General features: G+C 40.1%; 1 protein-coding gene across 1 annotated transcript; it reads right to left on the minus strand.

Moving 5' to 3' along the window:
* Positions 1–436: 436 nt before the first annotated feature.
* fam78bb (family with sequence similarity 78 member Bb) lies at positions 437–12,243 on the minus strand. Its single transcript, XM_046870419.1, has 2 exons — positions 10,983–12,243; positions 437–4,336 (listed from the first exon to the last, which is right to left on the minus strand). Exons 1-2 carry the CDS (start codon positions 11,243–11,245, stop codon positions 3,814–3,816), a joined length of 786 nt encoding a protein of 261 aa, XP_046726375.1. The 5' UTR covers positions 11,246–12,243; the 3' UTR covers positions 437–3,813.
* Between the last annotated feature and the right edge of the window lie 15,520 nt (positions 12,244–27,763).

Below are 27,763 nucleotides of genomic sequence, written 5' to 3' on the forward strand. Positions count from 1 at the left end.
AATTAGTATTTGTCCATACAGCTTTTTGTGTGTAAAGAGAGAGAGAGAGAGAGAGAGAGAGAGAGAGAAAGAGTGTGTGTGTGTTTAGATTGGGTATTGATGCACACATCCATCTCTCTCTCTCTCTCTCTCTCTCTCTCTCTCTCACACACACACACACACACACACACACACACACACACACAGAGTATATGTGCCCACATCCATATATGTATGTAAACATGTATGAATTTGTACACACATATGTGTGTAGGTGTGTGTGAGAGAGACACACACTGTGTGTGTGTGTGTGTGTGTGTGTGTGTGTGTGTGAAAGACAGAGAAAGAGAATTTATCCACACATCTGTGTGTGTATGTGTGTGTGCGTGTGCGTGTGCGTGTGTGTGTGTGTGTGTGTGGAGGGGGGTATTTGTGCACACATACATGTGTATAGGAATGTTTCTTGTCTCACTAATGAGCAGCAGAGGGATTTACTGTTCGTATTTGCTTTCTCTCAGGTGAAAGAGCCTGAGTCTCTCTCTCTCTCTCTCTCTCTCTCTCTCTCTCTCTCTCTTTTAATCAATTTTGAATTGAACACATTTCTTCCTCTGAGTCATTATTCTACACAGACTCTCCTCTCACACTGGGGTTTACAGAAACTGAATAAATACTGAAATCTGATGTGATAAAGTCAGAATTTTCTGCTCCCTGACTGATATTTTTCTATAATTGCAAATTGTGGGAGGCCAATCAGGTCAACATTCGTGCAAAAAGCTCCTTTATAATCCTACAAGATAAACGAAAACGCTGCTCTTGTAGGACATCTGGGGCTTCTGGGCTGCACTGTACTGTAGATTTACTCTCCTTCCTGGAGAGTAAATCTACAGTACATATTTTTATGTTATTCTTTTATCAATCACTTGTCTGAAGGTCCTGCTGCAAACCGTGAAATGCTACTACACGTGACTTGTTTGTGTATTTTTTCTGCTTAATATCAAGCGCTCTATCTTCCTGGTGGGAGAATCGAATCGAGAAGCCAAGCACCGGTTACCAAAATATTACCTATGTGAGATGGAAGGAAGGGGCGGAGCTTACAGCGGTGTAATTGACTTCAGATTCATATACTGATGTCTGATGTATGATGGCTGAGAAGTGCCAGAGGAAAAAACACATTACCAAATCGAAAAACAAACTGACAAATCAGAAAACACATTAACAAACTGAAAAAAATTAATACATCCGAAAACAAATGAACAAATCCAAACACAAATTGACAATTCAGAAAACAAATTAACAAAATAAAAAACATAAACAACTTCACAAACACAATGACAATTTAGACAAACCATTAAAGGGAAGTAGAGTTTGGGATATGGAATACTCGGCACGTGTTTGTAAAAGTAAAAAAAAAAAAAACCATTTAAAGTTGCACAATTGGAAAAAAATGGTTTGAAGTAAACACAGAATTCCACACATGTACAAGAAACAAAGTTGACAATGAATGACAGATCTCTTGTCCAATCAATGGTAAGTATTCCGTTCGCAAGCTCTACCTACCCTTTCCATTTTGTCAGAATTGTCATTTTTTTTAAAAAATTTATTCTGATTTTTAGATGTTATTTTGTTTTCGGATTTGTTTAAAGTTTCATTTGTTTTGAACTTCTAGACCACCGTACTGATGGGATCAATGCTGTCAATCTAAATGAAAAATATTATGGTCTAAAAATGAAACCATCCTCAAGCCATGTATGTGTATGTCAGTGCAGTGTGGAAAAATAGATCTTCAAAACCAGGTAAATCTTGTACAATTTTTTATGGGGATAACATTTGACTTCAGAAACTCATACAGCCGAGTACGTGACTGCTCAGTTCTCAGGAAACGTAGGTTGCCTGAAAAAAATTTTTTGCTGGTTTTCCTGAACAGCACCTTGTCGAAAAGGAGTATAATCGCTTTCCTTTTAGTTACGATACAATGTCATGATTTTGTCTGGATGAAGAATGTAGGCTCTGAATTATGTGCGAAGTTTGGCCTAGAACACAAGCTTTGTAAACATCTCCATCACTGCTTCTTTTTAGTTTATAATCAACCAGAAAGATACTGAAAAAATGAGCTGTAATGCAAATCATGAATGAAGTTGTATCGAAAGTGAGATTCAAACCTCAAAACTTAACTCATGAATCCTTTCCCTTAACAGCTTAACGCATTAGATATCACATTCCCCTTTTCCAGCCTTGAGCGGGTATTAAGGGAGTCCATAGATTCTGTTGTTTATGTGCCTCTTTTGGCCCCTTCGTCCATTCAAAGGCAGTAGTGTGGAATTAAGGCAAGTGGTCCTAAAAGTTTTGTCCCCAGAACACTGGAACATTGCCACACTAATATGAATACATTTTCAAAGTTTTGTCTTTGGGATTAGAACTTTTTTTTTTTTTTTTTTGCATCATTCAGTTTTTTTTTTTAATCAAATACTTTTCCTCCATAACTTCCTTCCAATTTTGTCATCCTACCCATAAACTAGCTCTTAATAATCGAACAACTGCTACCCACCGGCAATTGTGAAGGCCAGCATGTACCCCAGAGGGCATCTGAACACATTAAGGAAAAAAACACTATACCTCCTCTTCTACATAAATGAGTTCACAGAGACCCTCGATTAGCCAGTGGTACTCTGATTGTTAGCTGAAAGAAAGTATGCCGTCCCTAGCACCCAGACAGCATGGCCAGATTGGATCCGCCAGGCTCCTGGCATTGTTGAGATTCAAACTTAAGATGCCCCCTGATGATAGGCTGAATGCTGCCAAAAACTGCCTGCAGATTCTACCTGAGCCTGGAAGATTAGCCCAAATTCCAAATCGTTTTTACATGGACCTGCTATTCTCTTCTTCTGTCAATCATCCTACTGTCAATACTAATGCCATTCATTATGATAGCAATATAAAGAGTTGGCCATCAGACAATTTCTGTCCTGTGCGTCATACAATTTACCAGTAGAGTGGAAAATACACCATATGGCCCAATAGATGTGCAATGCTGACATCCATATGTACTTCTCCAAGTTTTGCTGTAGCATTAAATTTAACTCCAAACACTGCTCCAGCATGACAATACCCTTGTACAAAGTCGACCTCAATGAAGATAGTTGCATTTTACAGCATTTGGCAGAAGACCTTATCCTCACTTATGATTATCTCATTCATACAAGTGAGTAGCTATAGGGTTAAGGGCCTTGCTCAAAGGCCCAGGAGTAGCAGCTTCGTGTTTCTAGGATTTGAACTCACAACCATCGGATCCAAAGTTCATTTCCTCAACCACTAAGCTACCACCTCCCTACATGGTGTTAAAGTTGGAGTGTAACGACTTGACTGTCCTGCACAGAGCACTGACCACCTCAACCCCTTTGAGATGAACTGAAACTGGAGCCTCCTTGACTTCCTCTGAATAAACCCATATCCAAACAATGGCCCTGCCCCAAAATCTGGTGGAAATTGTTATTGAAGATGGGTGGAGTTCATTATGATATAAATTTGGAAGGGGATCTTGAATAAACAAAACATTTTTCAGTGGTATAGTGCATGACATATCTGATCTAACTAGGACTGGCCCTTATTTAGGTGTTTAGAAACAGATTGGTTGAAAATGGAACATCAGAATGCCAAAACAGCGTTTCAGATGGATCCATGTTAGCATGTCCAAGGCCTGGGTGCTCAGTACCTCACTAACCGAACTCTCAGCTGTCTGTTTTGCTTGCCCTGCTGTAGATTTCCTGAAAAGGGTCGAGCCAAAATCCAACCCAGTGGAAAATACTCTCCTCTATCCGCACTCATTTCCTTAACCAGCTACTTTGAAGGGATCACCACCAATGGCGTTCCCCTTCTGGGTCGCCACATGAGAACCTGGGCATCATTGGCATTGGGTTTGCCCATGGCATTCTGTGGAATAGGCTCCATTTGGGTCAGGATTTTTGGCTGATCCTGGTGCAGAGGCCCAACCAGCCTGGCCCTGGAGCCCAGAGGCATCATGGGATCAATGGTGATGTCCACTTTCATTCTCCACTTGATGGTCTGCAGCAGGATCTTCTCACACGTGCCAACATTGAGAGCCACCAGCCACGTGGTGAAGCTCTGGTCACGGTTGATGTGCGTAAGCATCGGCGTGTTGTTCTCACTCACTGGGACCGCCCACGTCACACTCGGGTAGAAGTTGTCGTTCATACCAACGATGAGGCGTGAAGGTTTGGATGTCGGGCCTGAGATGGTCACTGTCTCGGTGGTGTTGCCGTACCATGGGTAGCTCACGCCGTCCGAGTCACTAATCGCGCTCACCATGCCGTCCCTCAACTCCGGGAGCTCCCAGCTCGACCTAAAAGAAAACAGAAGTTCAGAGTGGACCCGGGATACTACACAATGCTCATGATAATAACCCCATTTTGGGCTTGGGATCAACATTGTTTTGATCAAAAAAAGTTTTGGAGTGGAACATTTGTATAATCTTCTCATGACTAGTGTAATTAGCCAACCACTAAACTACCACTGCAATTCTGTCAATCAGTTAAAAAAACTAAAACAAAAGTGCTGGGTAGCTAAAATATATATATATATATATATATATATATATATATATATATATATATATATATATATATATATATATATATATATATATTTAATGTTTAATGTTTAGCTAACCATTAGTGATCATTTTAAGTATTAGAGTATTAACTTCCTAACCCATCCATTAGGGTTACACAAGCCAGTGCACTTTTAGTGCCATTCCCAAGCCTGGATAAATGGAGAGGATTGTGTTATGAAGGGCATCCAGCGTGAAACATGTGCCAAATCAAACATGCGGATCACAAACCTGAATTTCATACCGGATTGGTCGAGGCCCGGGTTACCAACGACCACCACAGGTATTGTTAGCCAACAGCGTACCAGTGGAAATTTGGCTACTGTTGGGCTACTGTGGAAGACGTCTACAGAGACAGCAGGGAAAGGAGAAGTGTAGGAGAGTGGAGGTTAGGATGGGCACTTTAAATGTTGGTACTATGACTGGTAAAGGGAGAGAGATATCTGATAAGATGGAGAGGAGAAAGGTAGACATGTTATGTGTTGAGGAGACCAAATGGAATGGGAGTGAGGCCAGGAACATTGGAGGTGGGTTTAAACTGTTCTATCATGGTGTGGATGGAAAGAGAAATGGTGCAGGGGTGATTCTGAAGGAAGAGTACATGATAAATGATGTGATGATAAATGTCATCAGTGCTAATGCTTCAAAAGTGGGATGTGAGATGGAGGAGAAGAAAAAATTCTGGAGTGAGTTAGATGAAGTGGTAGAAGGTGTACCTAGGAAAGAAAGATTGGTGATTGAGGCAGACTTTAATGGGCATGTAGGTGAAGGGAACAGAGGTGATAAGGAGGTGATGGTAGGTATGGCTTTAAGGAGAGGAAAGTGGAAGGGCAGATGGTGGTAGATTTTGCTAAAAGGATGGAAATGGCAGTGGTGAACACTTATTTTATAAAGAAGGAGGAGCATAGGGTGACATATAAGAGTAGAGGAAGGGGCAAATAGGTGGACTATGATTTCTGCAGGAGATGCAACCTGAAGGAGACTGACAATTGTATGGTGTTGGCAGGGGACAGTGTAGTTAGAAAGCATTGGATGGTGGTCTGTAGGCTGGCTTTGGAGGTGAAAAAGAAGAGGAGGAGAGTGAGGACTGAAAGAAGAATAAGTTTGTGGAAACTGAAGGAAGAAGACTGCAGTGTGAGGTTTAGGGAAGAGGTCAGACAGGGGCTCGGTGGTGGTGAAGAGGTGCTGGATGATTACTACAGAAGTGATAAGGGAGACAGGGGAGATAAGGGAGATAAGGGAGACAGTTAGAAAGGTACTTGGTGTGACATCTAGAAATAGAAAGAAAGACAAAGATATGTGAATAGGATTAGTAAGAAGGAAGTGAGAGCAGTTATTAAGTTTAGATGGCATACCGAAGAAGAAGCGTGGAGATGTTTAGGAGAGATGCAGTGGAGTTTTTAACCAAATTGTTCAACAAGGTTTTGGAAGGTGAGAAGATGCCTGAGGAATGGAGAAGGAGTGTTCTGGTACCAATCTTTAAACATAAGGGAGATGTGCAGACCTGCAGTAACTACAGGGGAATAAAATTGATCAGTCACACCATGAAGTTATGGGAAAGAGTAGTGGAAACCAGGCTGAGAGAAGAGGTGACCATCTGTGAGCAACAGTATGGTTTCATGCCGAGGAAGAGCACCACAGATGCAATATTTGCTTTGAGAATGTTGATGGAGAAGTATAGAGAAGGACAGAAGGAGTTGCATTGTGTGTTTGTGAATTTAGAGAAAGTGTATGACAGGGTGCCGAGAGAGAGGAGCTGTGGTACTGTATGAGGAAGTCTTGTGTGTCAGAGAAGTATGTGAGGGTGGTGCAGGACATGTATGAGGACACTGTGACAGCAGTGAAGTGTGCAGTAGGAACAAGAGACTGGTTCAAGGTGGAGGTGGAACTGCATCAAGGATCGTCTCTGAGCCTTTTTCTGTGTGCAGTGGTGATGAACAGGATGACGGACGAGGTCAGACAGGAGTCTCTATAGACTATGATGTTTGCGGTGATATTGTTATTTGTGGTGAGAGTAGTGAGCAGGTTGAAAAGAGTCTGGAGAGGTGGAGGTATGTGCTGGAGAGAAAGGGAATGAAAGTCAGTAGGATTAAGGGAGAAAACGTGTGTGAATGAGAGTGAGGGCAGTGGAGGGGTGCGGTTGCAGGGAGAAGAGGTGGAGAAGGTGGAGGAGTTCAGGTACCTGGGGTCAACAGTGCAAAGTAATGGAGAGTGTGTTAGAGAAGTGAAGAAAAGAGGGCAGGCAGGGTGAAGTGAGTGGAGAAGAGTGATAGCAGGAGTGATTTGTGATAGAAGAGTATCTGTGAGAGTAAAAGGAAAGTTTATAGGACTGTGGTGAGACCTGAGATGTTGTATGGATTAGAGACAGTGGCATTGAGTAAAAGACAGGAGGTGAAGCTGGAGGTAGCAGAGCTGAAGATGTTGAGGTTTTCGTTGGGAGTGACGACGATGGACAGGATTAGGAATGAGTTTATTAGAGGGACCATGCATGTAGGACGTTTTGGAGACAAGGTGAGGGAGGTGTGATTGAGATGGTTTGGACATGTGCAGAGGAGGGACATGGGGTATATCGGTAGGAGAATTCTGAGGATGGAGCCACCAGGAAGGAGGAAAAGAGGAAGACCAAGGAGGAGGTTTATGTAGTAGTAATAATGTAACATGCAGGTAGGTGGTTGAAAGAGGCAGATGTAGAGGACAGGGGGGTATGGAGAGGGATGAGCCGCTGTGGCGCCCCCTAATGGGAGCAGCCGAAAGAAGAAGAAGTGTATTATGTTCCTGTTCTTCAATAGAACTAAAAGCAGGTGGTGTAATTGATCTTATGCAAATTATTCTGAGTTTTTACTTCTTTGTGTGTCGAGTTGAAAATTATGGTGAAAATTATTGTTTCCTTACCCATATGGCATTAAAATTGAGGAATTGTTTGCAAAATCTAACAAGCATTGGTTTTGTATTAAACTACCTAGCAAGAATTAGAATACAGGGTTGCCCATGGAGCATGTTAGCTAAATAGAAATAGTTAGCTAATTAGAAGCACAATATAATTTTAGTTGTCATGTACCGTAATTTCCGGACTATAATGCGCATCCATATATAAGCCGTGCCCACTGAATTTTACAAATATTTCTTTTTTTTACATAAATAAGCCGCACCTGTCTATAAGCCACCTGTCCATAGGCCGTCTACACTAATGTACTTTACACAGGCTTTAACGAAAGACACGTTACACACGGTGTAACGGGTAAAATATGTTGCGCTTCCTTTAGGAGGATAGCGGTATTTTGGGAATAGCCTGCCAGAAGCGAGCTCTCCCTTCACCCTGACTTAACGTGTTACAACGGCTTGTATCTAAACAGTAGCCTACCAAGTAAGTCATTGTTCACTGTCTTCCTCCTTCCTTTCACAAAAATTTATCTCGGGAGTTTATCTTTTGGCATCGTATTGCGTTTAAAAATCACCTGATGGAAGTTTTTTCTCTCGATGCCGTGCAGCTCAGAACACAGGCAGGGTGCGTTTTTTCGTTTACGTTCGAAAATTTAATTGGTCTAATGTTATGGGGTTCAGCTTTTTGGCTTAGAGTTTGTGAAACCGGGAAAAACCCAGGAAAAATCCATAAATTAGCCGCTTCATTGTTTAAGCCGTGGGGTTCAAAACATGGGGAAAAAAGTAGCGGCTTATAGTCCGAAAAATACGATACACTTAGTTGGTGACTCGTACTATAGAAAGGTTGCTATTTGTGATTCAGCTAAAAAGCTAGCTTGTTTGGTTGTAAACTTAGCAGTAAGATAATGATAAAAGCACTGAGTAGAAGTTGGTGAAATGGCTGAAAATTGCACATCTTAGCATTATGAACCTGGGGCTTCCTGAAGTCTCGTTTTGCTAACATTGGTTGATTGTCAAAGGCTATGCATTTATCAGATGTCATCCTTACTTTTGGTTTATAAATCACATTTAGGCCATAACCTGTCAAATCTTTATTAGCGTTCATTCAGTTAGTGTTGTTAGCGATGTTATCGTCTTTAGCGACATGCTTTAATGTGCAGTCACTGATGTGTCAGGACCTCATGAGTAATTCATCGCAGTAGAGTAATTAGTTAGTAATGAGTGTGTATGTGTGTGCTCTGGGCCAGCTGTGTGTGTGTGTGTGTGTGTGTGTGTGTGTGTGTGTGTGTGTGAAAGATTCATAAGATTCGGTCTCAGAACACGTTTTTTTTTTTTTTTTACGCAGGAAGTGTCACTTGGCGCAAAATTCTGGCATCTTGTCATCAAATCTGTTCCATCTGTCACCCACACAACCTCCACAGGATTTCACTCCCCCCCACACATACACACACATGCATGTAGAAACACACGTCCCTGAGACACACGCACCTCCACATGAACAGACCCTGTGTGGAGAAACCCAATCGGGCAGTCAGGGTTGTAGGAATGTGTGATTTCTCTACCTCGTGTTCTCTTGCTTTCTGTCTTTACTTGTTTATGTTTTTGACCCGCTTGCGTACGAGTCGAAGAATCCCGTCCTTCCTGTTATATATCCGTGCTGAAGATGTGAACATTTTTGAATTAACAACCTGCTGAGATTTATATTTAGATGGTAACTAGCTAGTAGCTTTTCATTTAAGCTAACGTGCTCTCCCATGACTAACAGATTGTTACTGTATTGCTAGCTCACATACTTAATAGAAATAGCGGTAAAGCTAGTCAGTTAAATTTGGTCACCCATTTTCCTGTAGATTGAGTGCTGGGTTATTGGAAAGGAGTCAACAACAAGCTTCATTGTTGAATTATTTTCACTGATTCTTCTAAAACGTAGCAGTACATCCTGAAACTTCTTATTCCTTTTACTCTGTGGCAATGTACCAATAATCATCCATTATTAATCAAATGCATTGTTATTTTTATCCATTTACAGGTGCCTTTCGTTTATCATGAAAAAAAGGTTGCTTCCTGTTTGCTGGTACGTTATATCAGCTACAAACGGTCATTCTTTCATCTTTTGTACTCTTTTTCTCTCTCTAGAAGTTAATATGATAAAAGTAGCGGTCCCAGTTTGGTAGCTTACAGTTTGAAAAATTGAACTTGTGATCAGAAGGTTGTGAGTTTGACAGTGTCGTGCGAAGTGTCGGGCAAAGCCTTCTCTGCTGGCCTAAACACTATCAGAAGCACTGACCTACATTTACAACATAAATTCTGATATTTGTTCCATGAAATTGTATTAATTTATTCCCAACAGTTTATTCTCTTCATTTTGTAGCGTTTCTCTTGGCTGTGGATGTTAGATTTTTTGTCCAATCGGATTTCAGCCTCTATTTGCTGCCATGTCAATCTAATCTGCCCAGGGCCTTCAAAGTTTGTACTGCTGGCCTTTTTACCTTAGTCTCTATTAGCAGTGAGTCTGTTTCTTTAGCCAATCAGATTTCAAATTCTCCTCTGAGAATTTGCCCCTAAACGTCTGAGTTAGACTTTTTTACGCCTACGAGAAAGAGAAATTGATTTGGTCTCAGACACACTTAAAAACCCTTTTTTAAGAAAAGCTAGACATCGTAAGAAGATCGCCAAATCCTAAGCTAGCTAGCTAGTCTCAGCCCGGGAAAGGGTTTGTTCACCACTTCAAAACCACTCTCTCTCTGTGATGCCATGTGTTGTTATATTGCGTTTTTGTATTGTATTGATGGTTTCTATAATTGCTTTGTGATAGTGGTGGTATTACGAGGTGGATTAAGTTGGGTAAGTCCACACTGAAAGCCCAGGTACCAAATGCACGGCCCGCCACTAGAGTTTGATTCCAGCATGACCCTTAGCTGGGCCCTTGAGCAAGGCCCCTGATCCTCAACCGCTCAGTTGTATCATAAGATAAATGTAATTCGCTCTGGAAAAAGCTGCCAAATGGCGCAAATGTAACTGTTCATGTTAGTTAGGATATGAATAGATCCTGCTTTCCATGATCTTCATCGCACACCGAAACACGTGAAAATGTGCGTAAAAACATATATGTTGCAAAAAAACTGACTCTATTAAAGATGTTAAACTTTGCTACGACTGCATTTCTAACACTGGAGACTCTTTCCATAGCTGTAGCGGGATTTTTCAAGAACAACCTCCTTGGTGATTACGCATGTGTTTACTCTGAGTATGTGGACAATCATTAAACGTATTGAACAAATACACGTTATTATTAAAAAATCAAAAAATTTACCGTGAATAGCCAGAGTCTGCAACATGTAGCATCGTGTATATGTATTATTTATAGCCATAAAATAGATTTATATAATTGAGAGTGGATGGAGATGAAATTTTGGCTCACTTTTCACCAGCATTTCATCACCTGGTGTACACGTTTCATCACTAGGTCACACTGTAACGCTCGGTGAACTCAACTTACATGCCCATGTCCCCGTAGGTGTTGTAGAACTCCATCTGAGTGCAAGCCTGGATCCATCCAACTACCCAGGTCTCATGGCGAGGGATGGGCGGCATGATCACGCGGGCCGAGGCCTTGAAGTACGGCGTCCTGTAGCGCAACACTATGGGCGAGTTCTCCTCGATCACCGTTGGACACTGGTCGATGGTAGCCAACATGTCACACACGGTGATGTTCTCACGCTTGACACGCGACTTGCAGCTGAAGCTCTGGACGCAGCCCATGGTAGAGAGGCGCGCTCTGAGCTCAACTGGTGAATTTGCATCAGTGTGACCGGTTGGTTACGGTTGGAACGTTAACAAACGCTCGGTTCCTCCTCAAACACAGAATTTCACTGGGAAAGAGGGTTTCATCACGGAACATCTCCAGCGCTTGGAAGAACTTCACACCGATTAAAATCCTCCCAGCTCATTCGGGTGGAAACCTGCATCGGATGTTAAACAAACTCCATAGATGACCAATGCTAGTAGTAATAATGTGTTTTTTTTTATGTTCTCCAGAACCCCTTGATTCTGTCTCCTTGTATATTTGATACCACACCACAGGATCAAGTCTATTTTCTTCAGATTTTTTTTTACAAATTCTAACAATCCAGGATGAAAGTGATGGTTTTGTGATCTTCACCACATGTGATGGTTTTGTGATCTTCACCACATCATAACATTTTTGTCACAGATCTCTAAACGCCTCCTTTTTTGTTCTACAGAAAAGGTAAAAAGATGTCCCCACTCCCTTCTTTATTTTTTCTTTTTTTATCAGCCCTCTTCCTTCTTTCTAGTCCGCGTTTTCATGTCACAAACCGGAGCGAGATGCACGAGGCGCTGCCGCGGCGTTTTTCGGGCTTCAGATCTGCAGCGGAAGCCGGTTTTTATCTCTGCTGATGGCGCCGAAGCCTGGCAGGAGACCGCAGCGGATTCACGGGGACGGTGTTGATGTCGAGCCCCGTGTGAGGATCCGGTTGCACGGCTGGTTAAAAAATAAAGAGTCCCTTACCATCATCACCATCATCATCATCATCATCATCATCATAACATCATCGTACTACTACATATGGAGCTCACGAGCAAGTTGAAAGCCCTGCATTGCTGGGAATAAAAAAAGGTCTGGAGATGTCCACACTGATTTCTCTTCGTGTCCTTTGAGCGTTGGAAGGTTTCCGTATTCGGAAAGTGCTTGTGCGCTGTTCAGTTCTCTGTGGTGCTGAATGCGCGAGAAGGAAAAGGAGGAGAAAGAGGAGGAAGAAGAAGAGAGGGGGGGGGCGACTCTCTCTCTCTCTCTCTCTCTCTCTCTCTCTCTCTCTCTGTGTGTGTGTGTGTGTGTGTGTGTGTGTGTGTTTCTCATCCTGCATTCTGCAGTTAGATTGCAACTCCATATGAGTGACGTCCTCTAGATTGAGGGGAAATCCATCACCAGCCTTCTACTTCCTAACCTAACATTTTTTTTTCAGATTTCAAAAAAAAAAAATCAGCATTACTTTGCACACTTTATTTAATTGCCTTCATTTTAAAGATCAGACATGCAAACAATTAATGTCCATGTTTTTATTTATTTATTTTTTTTAAATGACAGGAAGTGATACCTATGATTTTACATTGCTTTAAAACCAATAATCACTTTGATGCTTTTTTTTTTTAGGAACGTAATCCAATTAATGTCACTGTAACTACCTTAAAGTTGATTCTTTTCCTATAACAGGACCTTACACCAATACGCCACCACCCCATACCTCCATCATCCTAAAATGATTTTTTTTTTTTGGCTTTTTTGCTTTTGCCACTATATTTTGGATTTGTGTTTTCAATCAGCATCAAGAGCTTCAGTGAGATCAAACACTGATGTCAATCTGAGGAGGCTCCACTCCTTGTGCACCTCAGAGATGATTAATGGAGTTGAGAAGATAATGGTTCTTTATGGGACACTTAAGTTCTTCCGCTATAACACACTCTTAACACATTATATCTTCTTGGAGCTTGCTTTGTGCATGGGAGCATCATCATCATGCTGGAACAGGATTAGTTATTTCCAATGAAAGTGAAAGTATAAATGCTGCAGCATACAAAGATGTTTTATACAATTGTGTGCTTCCACGCCAACCACAAAGGGGTGTGGTGGGATAGTCAGGGGTGCACATACTTTTGGCTGTACAGTGTGCTTATGTATACTTTATTCAGTAGATACTATTTATCCATTTTATGTTACTTCAAATGTTGTAAAATGTCTTGTTCTCTCATCATAGATGCTTTAACAGCTATCTTCCTTCCATAAATGTAAAAAAAAACAACAACATCTAACATGGTCTGAAGAGTCTCCTGTGAACGAGATGTTGCCAGAGAAACCGATGTCTATTTGAATGACTGCGTTAATGTAAAATCGACCAATCAGAATGGAGAATTCAACAGAACTGGTGTGCAAATAAATAAGTTTTTGTATACAGTTAAAATATTCACCTATTTATTTATAACATACTGGAAGCAAAAATCGGTCCATCCTCTGAAGGTTTTAAGCTAGCTGTTCAACACACCAATCAGGTATAACATTATGACATTATAACATTATGAGTGGTGAAGTGAATAACACTGAGTATCTCTTTATCATGGCACCTGTTACTGGGTGGGATATTTTAGGCAGCAAGTAAACATTTTGTCCTCAAATTTGACGTGTTAGAAGCAGGAAAAATGGGCAAGCAGAAGGATTTGAGCGAGTTTGACAAATTGTGATGTCTAGACGACTGGGTCAGAGCATCTCCAGAAATGCAGCTCTTGTGGAATGTTCCTGGTCTGCAGTGGTAAGTATCTATTAGTGCTCCAAGGAAGGAACATTGGTTAACCGGCGACAGGGTCGTGCAGCTGAGGCTCATTGATGCATGTGTGGAATGAAGGCTGGTCCGTGTTTTGATCCAACTGACGAGCTCCTGTAGCTCAAAATGCTGAAGAAGTTAATGAAGTTGATGCTCGATGGGTCATGACTGTTTTAGCAGCAAAACGAGACCAACACAATATTAGGCAGGTAGTCATGATGTTATGTCTGATCTGTGTATACACTATTTAAAAATAAGTATTGGGAGACTTGACTTTTCCAGCAATGGGTTTTTTTTTTTTTTACAAATTTGGAGGCACACAATAATCAGGCACAATGAAATCTTTGAATGTGTTGGCATGACATTTTACGTTCACTTGAACTAGAAGACCTGAACCTGGTCCAGCATGATGATGGCCCTGTGCACAAAGCAAACTCCATAAAGATATGCTGTACATGGGTTGGAATGAAGGATCTCCTGCTATAGAGCGCTGACTCTGACCTTATTAAACACTTAGCTACCTCCTCATCTCACCTACATCAACACCTGACTTCAGCTGATATAACTATCACCCTTACAGCTGCATGAATCTCACACAAATCTCCACAAGCATACTTCAAAAACTAGTGGAACTTTTTATATTTACATTGACACCATTTGAGAGATGCTCTGGGCAAATCCAAAAAGACTTGTAATTATCTCATCTATACAACTGAGCAGTTGAGGGTTAAGGGCCTTGCTCAAGGGCCCATTAGTGGACTCTTAGTAGTGTTGGGATTTAACCTCTTAAATCTGAATCTGAGCAGAAGTGTAACATCTTAACCACTGAGCTACACCTTCCCACATGGGGACTGAATATGGAATAGGATGTTCAAAAAACACACATCAATCCTATGCTCAGGTGTCTACAAACCTTTGTCCATATATTGTATCTTAAATCATGTTGGACTATCAATCTTCCTTCCAAAACCACACCCCTAAACACCTGGCTTGACTCAGTAGGTGTGTAGGGACCCCTCTTAGTCCTAATTGGCTCATTGTTGATGCTCCACATCAGCAGAGTGTCTCCTCTGGGCAGATGTTTTACTAAACTGCTTTTACAATAAAGTACAAAAAAAGAAATACATTTGCAGGGACACTGGTGTGGACTTTCAGATTGGTCTGAATGTCCTCTCAGTATTACGCTGACTGATACCAAATGTTTGCTAAATGTCAGAAACCTAGACGAGGAAGTCATTTTTGATCGGTTATTTAATTTCCATTACAGCGTGTGATTTGAGCAGCTGGGAGCTCACAGCATGGCACCTGTAGAGATGTCAGAAGCAGAGCGACCACCCGGGGCTTAATTCTCTCTCCTGTTTCAGTCTCGAGCATAAGGACTTGATCTGCGCCTTAATTGATGCTTTGCCATGTAACCATGACAACTAGTGGAAACCGAGTGTCGTCATGATGATGGAACTTGTGTCAGATTTCCCTCTCCTGTGTCACCCTGGTGATGAATTTCAAGCTGCTAAAAGCACATGGTGTGTGTTTATTTTTTACATTTACATTTGTGGCATTTGGCGAATGTTCTGATCCAGAACGACTGACAGAATGTTTTGAAGTCTCCATCAATAAATACATTCTATCGGTTTATTAGAACCAGACAAAAAATACCATCAGTCTAAAACTGTTTGTTTTTTAATAGTAAAAATGATAATATAAGAACATTTAGAAGCTGTAGGTCTTTGGACATTGTTTGAAGTCTGCTAGAGCAAGTGGACGTTTGTTTCACTTGGAAATAAGTGCTAAGAGATAAAGTGGTTCTGGTCCGTTTTTGCTTTGAAGGCAAGGATCAGTGTTTCAAATCTGATGTAGGCAGCTACAGGAAGTCAGTGGAGGAAATGTAGCAGGTGTAGGAGAACTAGAAAAATGTTCACAAAAAAGTCCTGCAGCTGCCTTCTGGGTAACGGCCTTGCTCAGGGGCCCAGGAGTAGCTTCAAATTGAACTCATAACCTTCGGATCCAAAGTCCAATGCCTCAAACTCTAAGCTACCACTTCCCAATAAGCCAATAATACTATAAATTGGCAATAAGCAAAGAAAGAAAGTAATTTTTTTGTGCATAATTGATGTAACCTATAAACGTTTATACTTTTATTCTACACTGGCACCTTATATTTTTGTCACTGTTCCTATTTTCCTCTTTTTCTTCATTATTATTATTAATAGAGAGACACAGAGACTCCTAACCCCTACAGGTGCAGGGTGCACTTCTGACTCTTCGCCACCAGAGGGAGAACTTTGCTACAGTTTACTTTGTGTTTGTATAATGTAGTATTAGAATAGCCTTCATTTGTCAAATATACATTACAGCACAGTGAAATTCTTTCTTCACATATCCCAACTCGTTCAGAAGCTGGGGTCAGAGCACAGGGTCAGCCATGATGCAGTGCCCCTGGAGTACAGATGGTTAAAGGCCTTGCTCAAGGGCTTGAACTCCCGACCCGTAACCCAGCACCTTAACCACTGAGCAACCCTACAGTTAACCCATGTTAATGAACTCTTATCTGTAATTGTCATTTCTGTAAATTTACATAGATTTGAAGAGGAATACTGAAATATATTTCCACATTCCCACAGTGATATTTATCGTTTCAGCACCCCTTGTGGAGGATCTACAGCTCACATATGCTTTTTAAGTCTTTCTTTCTCTGTGTAATGAAGTTTCACCAGTTTTTTAATTTTCACCAATTTTTTTTAGGACAAAAACACTTATCCTTCATGCACAGTAAATTAAACGCCCACCTAGAGAGACTTTTTATGATGAAAGGTTCTCCATAACTACCATCTCAAAAAGACATTTTCATTACTCAGATCTATCTATCTATCTATCTATCTATCTATCTATCTATCTATCTATCTATCTATCTATCTATCTATCTATCTATCTTCTGTCTGTCTGTCTGTCTGTCTGTCTTCTGTCTGTCTGTCTGTCTGTCTGTCTGTCTGTCTGTCTGTCTGTCTGTCTGTCTGTCTGTCTGTCTGTCTGTCTGTCTGTCTGTCTGTCTGTCTGTCTGTCTGTCTGTCTGTCTGTCTGTCTTCTGTCTGTCTGTCTGTCTGTCTGTCTTCTGTCTGTCTGTCTGTCTGTCTGTATGCATCTATCTATTCTGTTTAAAGGTCATTTTTGCTTCTTTCTAAAAATCGCTTACAGTTTATTCTCAGTTGTTTTGGAGCAATTCTCGATTCATCCTTAATATTTGCAAACCAGTCTGTGCATTTCTCATTCTCAGTTTACAGCATCAGATTAAACTAATGATCAACCAGTTCTCTAAAACAGCTCAAAGGTGAATCTTGTGAACCTTCAATTGGAGAGTGAATACAGAAAGAACAAACATAGAATTATAAATTCTGAAAATGAATCAAGAACTAAGAAACAAACGAACACTTGTACAGTACAGTAAACGTGTGAATCCTGTCCTCTTACACTCAATATAAATCAAATATGCAATTAAATAAATAAGTTTGTGCTGCTGGTATTCATACATGCGGTACAAAAGGAAGTCAAATTTTGTGCATTTTCAATTATCGTCATCCAAACCATAGTTTATATCGAGAAATCCTGAAACTGTGCAGCGTCATACTGAAAACACGACTAACCATTCTGACGATTTTGTTGACAAAATGACAAAGGGACTTTTCATTCTGATGGGAATGAGATGTTTATTTGAGAGATGAACTGAGGATTTTGAGTAAAGTTCAGGCTTTTGCAAGAAATCCAATGTGTTGTGCTGTTTGTACACATTGTTTCAAGAAATGCATTTACTAGTTTACAAATATTAAGGATGATTCTAAAAAAAACGCTGCAAAGAAACTGAGAAAAATCTGTAGTGACATTCAAGATTCATCTGCACAATCCATCAATTCAACACATTTACAATAAAACAGTACAATAGAAATGTTAGATGACAGATGATGACATCTGGTTTAATCATTTAGCATTTAATGACTTATACAAACTGATGCTGAGATGTTTTGGGGGTTAAAACTGTTCAGGTGAAAACAGTATCATATTTTTTGATCAACATGAACATAAACAACTGATAATGTAGGAAACAGAAGACACTTTTACACAATCGATTAAATGAATGTACAAAAGCGTTCGCAATTTGATCAAAGCAAAAACAACTGCTTTTATGATGAGCACAAATGACTACATGATGTGGAGGTTGAACAAGTAGTTGTGAGAATTTCATTTCTGATCTGAGAAACTGCTCCAAAACAACTGAGAAAAACTGTAATAGAACAAGTGTATGTATGTGTGTGTGTGTGTGTGTGTGTGTGTGTGTGTGTGTGTGTGTGTGTGTGTGTGTGTGTGGTTGGGGCAAAGCCTCTGAAAACTTAACACCAGCAGATCCTACCTGTCCACCCTGACACAGGGCTTAACACAACAATGAAGGGACAGACAGAGTGGAGGGGTGTATGTGTGTGTGTGTGTGTGTATGTGTGTGTGTGTGTGTGTGCAAGCTGTTTTATTGTGGACTCTCAGTAGGAATGTGAAGTTGAGAATGAGGAGTGATCTGCTCTGGAAGTAGTCTGTCTGTCTAGTCATGCTCCATCCTCAGCATTGGAAAACACTCGAGTGTTTCTTCCTCAATTCATTCAATTCAATTCAGTTGTTTTTGTAGAGCGCTTTGAACAATGGACATTGTCCCCAAGCAGCTTTACAGAGATAAAGAGGTTCTAAAATTGTAATCAATAAGTTTAGTGCCTATAAGTTTATTCCTAATGAGTGAGCAAGTGGCAACTGTGTCAAAAAAAAACTTTATGAGGAAGAAACCTTACTGTAAGAGGAACCAGTATGAATACGGAATCCATCCTCCTCTGATTGTTCATTCATTACAGTTCCATCATTGTTGGGGTTTTCATTGATAGGCTAAAATGCGGTACAGTTAATTCAAACTGCAATCCTAAGACATTGTAGTAGGCTGCTGATAGTAATTCCAGTCCAAATCCATCCTCAAAGTTCATGAGTGGTTCAGTAACTTCATGTATCTCTGGGCTGTTCATGTGGAACCATCCTCAGCTGCACAGAGAACTCCATCCAGAAGTATGGCGTCGTTATGGTTCGGGCAGATTAAAAGAGAAGAAAGAGACAGTGGTCACTGATACCTCAGAAGACAAAGTCGTGTCCGGCAGAGGCCTAAGACAGAGTTATAATCAGCTGTAACACAAAAAGTCATCTGGATCTTTTCCAGAGCGATTGATTTCATATTGAGCACAGTTCAGGGAGGTGGAAGCTTAGTGGTTAAGGCATTGGGCTTTGGATTCGTAGGTCATAAGTTCAAATCCCAGCCACAACGAGCCACTGAGCAAGACCCTTAACCCCATTGCTGCTCAGGTGTATGCATGAGATTAATGTAAGTCGCTCTGGATCACAAACTCTTAATGTTCCAGTATGGAGAATGTGATCCTTCACACCAACAGGAGAAGTAGTGAGGGATAAACAGAGGACATTCAACACTCTGTGTGTTTTCAAGGTGTATCCAAAGCTGCTGTGGGATAAGTACAATATCAGGAATCTGTGTGTGTGTGTGTGTGTGTGTGTGTGTGTGTGTGTGTGTGTGTGTGTGTGTGTGTGTGTGTGTGTGTGTGTGTGTGTGTGTGTGTGTGTGTGTGTGGTGAGGCAGTGAGTGACTGACTCTACGAAACTCTTTTCTCTCTGACCTTTACAGCTTTAATGAAATTTCACTAAGATAAAGAATAGTATGTGTGTGTGTGTGTGTGTGTGTGTGTGTGTGTGTGTGTGTGTGTGTGTTCACATTCTTGTGCGTACTTGTGTTTACCTCTCTCTTTTTCTCTCTCTCTCTCATTTACATTTTACATTTATGGATTTTGGCAGGCTCCGTATCCTTACAATGATCTCATTTATACAGATGAACAGATGAAGTTTAAGGGCCTCACTCAAGGGCCCACTCTTTCTCTATGTCTATTTCTGTCTGGCTTTTTGTCTATTTTTCCCTATAGTAATAAATGACTCTCTCTCTCTCTCTCTCTCTCTCTCTCTTTGCCTCTATCTCTCTCTCTAATTAAGTTCTGACTGATCTGAAGGTCTGTGTGTCTCTCAGCACCCTGTAATGCTCACCTGCCTCCCCCAAACCCCCCTCCCCAACGGTCTCATTAAAGAGGTGAAATCCTTCAGCAATCTCTCAGACGCCTAGAAGCGTGAGATGAAGGAGCTTCGATACACCTGTTCATTACAATCCTATCTACACATCTGGCTTTCCTTACTGCTGAACCAAAAAAAGACGGCTATTCCTGATTCTGCTTTCTCCTATTTCTTTCCTGCATTTGATAATTCCCAGCCCATCAATCAAACAAACAAACAAATGCAGCTTGTCAAGCTACTGAAAAAAACACACAAGTGTAACCTCCTCCATCCTGAAGAACTTGAAGCTCTGACACTGGAGACTCCTTCCATACATGCAAAAGAAAAAATATTACCAATCGCATGAAAGTTTGTCGAATAACATTTATAAAGCATTTATTATTTTATTCTGTAGAACGTCTCTGTTAGTGATTGGTCATAGCTGCTATAACACAAAGCAGGGATTAAAAGTACTAAGTAACTGTAACTGAACACTTTAGGAAACAGTGCTACAGACCCTTTTTGTGCCAAACTCACGATTAAGTCATGGCGCTAGCTGGAGGCAAAACCGAAGGCAGCCAATACAAACCAGCACAAAGCACAGAGTCGGCTACACAAGGAACGCAAATGTCATCTTGTTGTGTTGTTGGGTGCCACAATCAACAGAGTACAGGCTCCAACTGAAATGTTGACCATTTTTTGTATACCTGCTGCCACTGCCAGACAAAAAACAGAAGACAGCTGAAGACAGCAGTCTGCTACACTGGCTCAGGACTACAGTTTGCTTCTGATCACCATCACTGCACCCCACAACATCGTTTATCTGTAATAAATGTACATTCAGTGCAACCCAGATGAGGATGGGTTCCCTCTTGAGTCTGGTTCCTCTCAAGGTTTCTTCCTTATGCCGTCTCGGGGAGTTTTTCCTTGCCACAGTCGCCACCGGCTCGCTCATCAGGGACAAACTTACTTATAAAGAACATCTTATTCATTTTTATCACCACATTATCTGTGTAAAGCTGCTTTGAGACAATGTTCATTGTTGAAATCGCTCTGCAAATAAAATGTTTTGAATTGAATTGAATTAAATGTAATAAAATGAGTAGACTGAACAGAACACACTTCAAATTAAACAAGGATAAAGAAATGATTGTCTTTTGTTGACATGGTTTATGGATTGATTATGTGTCTAAACAGAAACTGGGGAAGAAGTTAATTGATTTCTAATATACTGCTAACTTTTTAGCATATGAGTTAGCTAACTGCTAGCTAACGACAAGAGAATAAACATAACAAAAACAGTTTGTGACACCTCCTTTTTTACAGTTGCCATAAATGCAATTGGACAAAGAGAAAGATACTGTAACAGTGAACAGACCCCTGCTATGTGTCAGGTGTCTGCCTCACCCACATGAGGCAGGTGTACCGCCTCCACCTAAGCTCCGCCCACAAAATATGTCACCATGTTTACTAACTGAAAAAGTTTTTTTTAGGAAAATAATCACAGTAACTCTGCCTTGCCGTTGATCGAGATGGAAGAGTAATGGAGTACTCCTTCATAACAAAATATTCAAAAAGGAAATCATGGGAGCTTTAAAAAAAAAACAACATAAAAAATTGAGTTATCAGACAGTTTTCAGATTTTTCCCTTTTTACCTGCTGCCCGAATTGATCCCATGTTCTTTGTTGGATTTCTCCCTGGATATTTAGGCTCCCCAACATACACTCATAGGAAGCAATTTCAATTATCCCATCAATCCAGTCTTTCAGTTCCCAGATTTTGGGGACATTTTCAGATGTGTAAAATCATCCAAGCAGCTGTAATCCAAACTTAAACTTAATACAAATAAATGCATTTTTTGGTACGAAAAACTGGATTTATTCCCAAGATAAAGGATTGTGGTTCCAGAAGTAAACCAAACCTCGGCCATTCCTCAAGTCTTCCCAGAATTTTGCATCGAAAAAGGGGAACTAAAGAAAAAAGAGGGTTACTTTAAATAAAGAACACATGTATCTTCACTTACATTGTTTCAATATCCATTGTTTCTGGCTTTTTTGTTAATAATAAAGCAAAAGTTAAATACGACTTGGGGCAATTTAGGCAACTTTTTTAATAAACTGCCCTAAAGTGCATACATTTATATATATATATATATATATATATATATATATATATATATATATATATATATATATATATATATAAAAGAGAGAGAGAGAGAGAGAGAGAGAGAGAGAGAGAGAGAGAGAGAGAGAGAAAGAAAAATCACCTAAAAACTATACAAAAGTGCAAAAGCATATAAAAATAAAAAAATAATAATTAAAAACCTTTCATATGATTACAAATCTTATTTACATATCTCTCTTATTGCATAATGTTCGGTCCCCACAGTTCCAGTGTTCTGCTTAATTCCAGTTTATTGACAATTGTGTTTGTGTTGTTCATAACATCGTTTGTATGGAATTTGTGAATTTAATATTCGTCCCCTTGGCTATGAAAAAAAGTTCCTACTGCTAGTGATGTTGCTACTAAGCTACATGTTATATTATAGAAAGAGAAAGTGGCTTTTATTAAACGCCTTTAAAAGGGTGAAAAGCCATAGTTGCTGCTATAGACTGCTTTTGGCTCGAGTCCGAGGGTAGTACGGAAAATTGTCCATGATAAGGCACAGACTTTAGCTCATCTGTCAGGTACGTGTGGATTATTTTATCTTGAGAATGGGAAAGTGGGCCCTTGAGCAAGGCCCCTAACCATCAACAGCGCAGTTGTATAAATAAGTCACGATAAGGCAAGATGTTACTGCGACACTTCAAATTGCTGCACATTATCACAGGAACTTTTAATGACCAATATATAGTAATTAAGAATTATGTAAATCCTTTATTTTCCACTTCCAGGACCTTAAACTGCTTTTACGCACATCTCAGGTTTGAGCTATGCATCACTGTGTGACCTCGCAGGACTACAATTTGAGAGCCTTGCTTAAAAAGCTTTGTTTGCCTGGAAGCCACCAGCCCACACACACACACACACACACACACACACACACACACACACACACACACACACACACACACACACACACACTCACTTATGCACACACACACTGAGACCTGAGACACTCTTAATCAGCCAGCCGTCTGAGCCAGAGAACAATGTAGGAATCCCTGCTTAAAACCCGCAGACTGGAGGAAGAAGAACCTCCTCCCTCTGCTACATCACCTCGTATTGTACAGTTGCCTTTAATGGCATCAACACAGCAAAGGTTCAGACATCTGAATCCTCTAACAGCAACAGGTTTTCAGTGTGTTGCTGAGACTAGAAGTGTATACCTTATAAAATGGCAAGTTAGTGCGTATACTGTAGCATGTACTCTATATTCTGTATGTTTTTTATATAAAAGTTGGTGTTTTAATGTTTACTGGATTTGATTTAAGTAATTAAAAAAAGATTGAAATATAAAGTGATTATAAAAGTGTGTAATCATTGATATGATGACGTTTTTGGTGCGGTTGGTGTTATGGGGTTCTGGATGTTACAGTTGCTGTGCTGGTGTAGTTGGTGAGATGGTGTTCTAGATAGAGTAGTTGGTGAGATGGTGTTCTGGATGGTGTAGGTGGTGAGATGGTGTTCTGTATGGTATAGTTGCTGTGATGGTGTTCTGGATGGTGCAGTTGGTGAGATGGTGTTCTGGATGGTGTAGTTGGTGTGATGGTGTTCTGGATGGTGTAGTTGGTGAGATGGTGTTCTGTATGGTATAGTTGCTGTGATGGTGTTCTGGATGGTGTAGTTGGTGTGATGGTGTTCTGGATGGTGTAGTTGGTGAGATGGTGTTCTGTATGGTATAGTTGCTGTGATGGTGTTCTGGATGGTGTAGTTGGTGAGATGGTGTTCTGGATGGTGTAGTTGGTGAGATGGTGTTCTGGATGGTGTAGTTGGTGTGATGGTGATCTGGATGGTGCAGTTGGTGAGATGGTGTTCTGGATGGTGCAGTTGGTGAGATGGTTTTCTTGGTGGTGCAGTTGATGAGATGGTGTTCTGGATGGTGTAGTTGGTGTGATGGTGTTCTGGATGGTGCAGTTGGTGAGATGGTGTTCTGGATGGTGTAGTTGGTGAGATGGTGTTCTGGATGGTGCCGTTGGTGAGATGGTGTTCTGGATGGTGCCGTTGGTGAGATGGTGTTCTGGATGGTGTAGTTGGTGTGATGGTGTTCTGGATGGTGCCGTTGGTGAGATGGTGTTCTGGATGGTGTAGTTGGTGAGATGGTGTTCTGGATGGGGCCGTTGGTGAGATGGTGTTCTGGATGGTGTAGTTTGTAAGGTGTTCAGGATGATTTATATAAAGTAAGGTGAGTTAGGCCCTGAATTGATGGTCATTCTGAGCTTACAAACAACAACATACTAAGAATGAAATTTGACAGACAAATTGTATGAATACTAGTGTGTGTGTGTGTGTGTGTGTGTGTGTGTGTGTGTGTGTGTGTGTGTGTGTGTGAGAACATCATTGAGGTGCTTTACTGAAGCACTGTAGCGTGCAGGGCCGCAGTGAACCGGGCTGAGAGACTCCCACTAGCCACTAATCCCCCGGTTTTCAGGAGCCCTGGCCCGTACTTGATGAGTTTGGGCAAGAAAAGAGGGAACACTCTCTCTCTATCACTTGCATGCTTTCATTCTTTCTCTTTCTCTCTTTCTCTCTCTTTTTTTTTTTTCTCATGGTACTCCAAAACATGCCTGGAGCCAGCGTACGAATGAGTGGACACTAAGTGTGTGTTCAGCAACTTCTTTATTCTCTATCTTTCTCTTGTCCTCTTTTTAGAACCTCTCTGTTTCTTTCTTTGCGTTTTTTTATAAAATCTTTATTTTGCTGCAATTTTGGAGTGAAAACACATGCTTTACTCTTCTTTCTTTCTTTCTTTCTTTCTTTCTTTCTTTCTTTCTTTCTTTCTTTCTTTCTTTCTTTCTTTCTTTCTCACCTCTGCACCTCTAACCAACTTGAAAAATCTCTCTTTCACTCAATTTCTCTCTCTCTCTCTCTCTCTCTCTCTCTCTCTCTCTCTTTCTCTCACTCTCTCTCATTTCTCTCTCTTCCTTCTTGTTTATATCTGTCTCTAAATGTGTGTACTTTATCCCCGTTTCATTACTAATGACGAAAACAGTGAAACTCATTTCAAGTTCAAGTTTTAATAAAATATAATATTTACTATAATGAATAAATGATAAACTCTCAAACTAACACCAGAATTCTCCTGAGGGAAAAACCAGTTCAGTATTTCAGATGTAACTACACCTGAAATTAGATTGGATTAGATTCAACTTTGTCATGTACAGTGCATAAGTGGCTCATTTACAATATATAGCAATATGATAAATAGGGGTATGTGGTCCATAAGTACAGGGTGAGAGTGAATAATGAAGGTGATATAGTATGTATTGCTATAATGCAATCATCAGTCCTCAAGCCAAACTGGTGATGGGATGGAAGAATTATGTTTGGGAAGGAGGAGGAGGAGGAGGAGGAAGAGGAGGAGGAGGGTAATAGGGGGTAGGTGCTGTTTCCTGGTTGTAGCTCATGTTTATCCCGCCTGACCTGCCAGCACATGGGGCAGATCCTGCTCAGATAGCAAGCCCCTGATCCCACGCCTGTCTGATAGTGTTAGCCATTAGCTGTGAGCGGCTCACTGGATTTAACGTGTCTGGACCTGGATGGTTGTTTGTGTGTGTGTGTGTGTGTGTGTGTGTGTGTGTGTGTGTGTGTGTGTGTGTGTGTGTGTGTGTGTGTGAGTGGGGGGAGGTGGAGAGAGGGCTGCTCCAGGGGCTTTGTGTGGAAATGGACATATTGGGAAGTGGCAGGCAGGTTATGGGTTCTGACTCCAGTTTGATTCATCAGATCATTTCTTTCACAGCCATTAGGGAGGAAGGCTGGATGTCCTGTTGGTTTAACCTTTGCTTTGAACATGTACGCTGCAGTCTGTGCACTCATTGCCCACCTCCGCCCACCCCTTTCACACCTTAGCCCACCTTCTTTCTCTCTCTTATTACATCTTTCCAGAAACTAATTGCTGCTAGAACCTAAATAATAAAGGTATCTTTCTTTCTCTTTCTTTCTTTCTTTCTTTCTTTCTTTCTTTCTTTCTTTCTTTCTTTCTTTCTTTCTTTCTTTCTCTCTCTCTCTCTCTCTCTCTCTCACTCTTACAGGTTGGATTTAGAAAAAAATGGACACAATTTCAAAATCTCACTGCCACTTGTATCTTATACTTCTTTATAATCTCCACAGTACCTTTATTGCTTTTTCTCTCACATTATATTAAGATTTCTGGACTCATAGAAAGACTGCAAATAAATAAGATTTGTAGTTTATTATCGGTAATTAAAAAGTAATTTAAATAGTTCAAGGGCAGAACATTAAATCTTATGAGGAAGAAAATGTCCACCATCTCACACACCTTGCATAAAATCCAATGTAAATTGTTCTATAACTGTGTTATTTCTCCCAAACCTCTTTAAATGATCAGAAATAAATGATAGTGATGCAGTGGCACTTGATTAGAAGCGCACCTCCCTTTTTATACCAGTTTTCAAAAGAAGAATTGATCATATTGACTTGTCTGGCTGTTAAGCTTTGACTGCTCAGTTGTTGTTTTCAGAAGGTTATTATTTTTCAATTGGTGGATTGAAAGACGGGTTCGGCGCTCAGTTCTAACTTCTCTCTGTGTGTTTTTTAGCCCTGATCTACAGCTACAGCCAGAACAAACTGAGATACACAGTGTGTGGGGTTGAGCATGGTAGAGAAAGTGATTATAGATAGATAGATAGATAGATAGATAGATAGATAGATAGATAGATAGATAGATAGATAGATAGATAGATAGATAGATAGATAGATAGATAGATAGATAGATAGATGTGCATTTTTCTGTTTATTATAATCCTTTAACGTCAGATGAACCCTCAGTTCCTCTGTGCTCTGTGTTTGTGCTGCACACCAGCCCACGGCACAATTCTCTTCTTAAATTGTTTCCTTCTCTGAGGATCACCTTTTAATCCTATCATTTTGACCACCGATGCTCAGCGGAAGTCTTGGCTTCACTGCCCCGAGCCATTCAGACCCAACACCTTATCTGTAGTCAAGATCTCAGGTAGGATGTATATTCTGCATGCTGGCTGCCTAATCATGAGCATAGCAGGACATTCACTGGAAATCTTCTCGTGTGATTCACATTCTCGTTAAAAAAATATACATTCTCCAAAAAAAATTAATACAAGAATTTTTAGTACAGATATTTGCTTATGATTCATTTAAAAAATAAAAATAAAAATAAAAAAATTGACAACTAATAATGTTGTAAATTTTTATTTTATTTTTATTTTTATTTTTTTAATAAATCATAGGGGATGTTTACATTTTAAAATGGTGGAAAAACTTAATATATCTCTAGCATTTTAATAATATAATATTAGTAAGTAGTAAGTAGGTAGTATAATTAATCGCTAATTTTTACTAGATATATATATAAAAAAAATCTTTTTTTTTTTAGATTCTTGTGGCTCTATTTTCTTTGAAGAAAAATACTAAATAACATGTTAGTAATTATTAATAATTATTATTTGTCATTATTTCATTAAATAAACAACTGTTTATATTATTATTATAATAGTTTAATAAAGTTTCTGGACTGCACATCTTGAAAAAAAAAAAAAAACAACAACAATGTCCAAGTGATAAATATATATATATTAGGTAAAGTATGTAGGTAAAAAAAAAAAAAAAAAACCCCAAATATATATATATATATAAAAAGGATTCAGGATTATGTACCAA

This window comes from Silurus meridionalis, chromosome 17, assembly GCF_014805685.1.
Source record: "Silurus meridionalis isolate SWU-2019-XX chromosome 17, ASM1480568v1, whole genome shotgun sequence".
NCBI classification, from domain to species: domain Eukaryota; kingdom Metazoa; phylum Chordata; class Actinopteri; order Siluriformes; family Siluridae; genus Silurus; species Silurus meridionalis.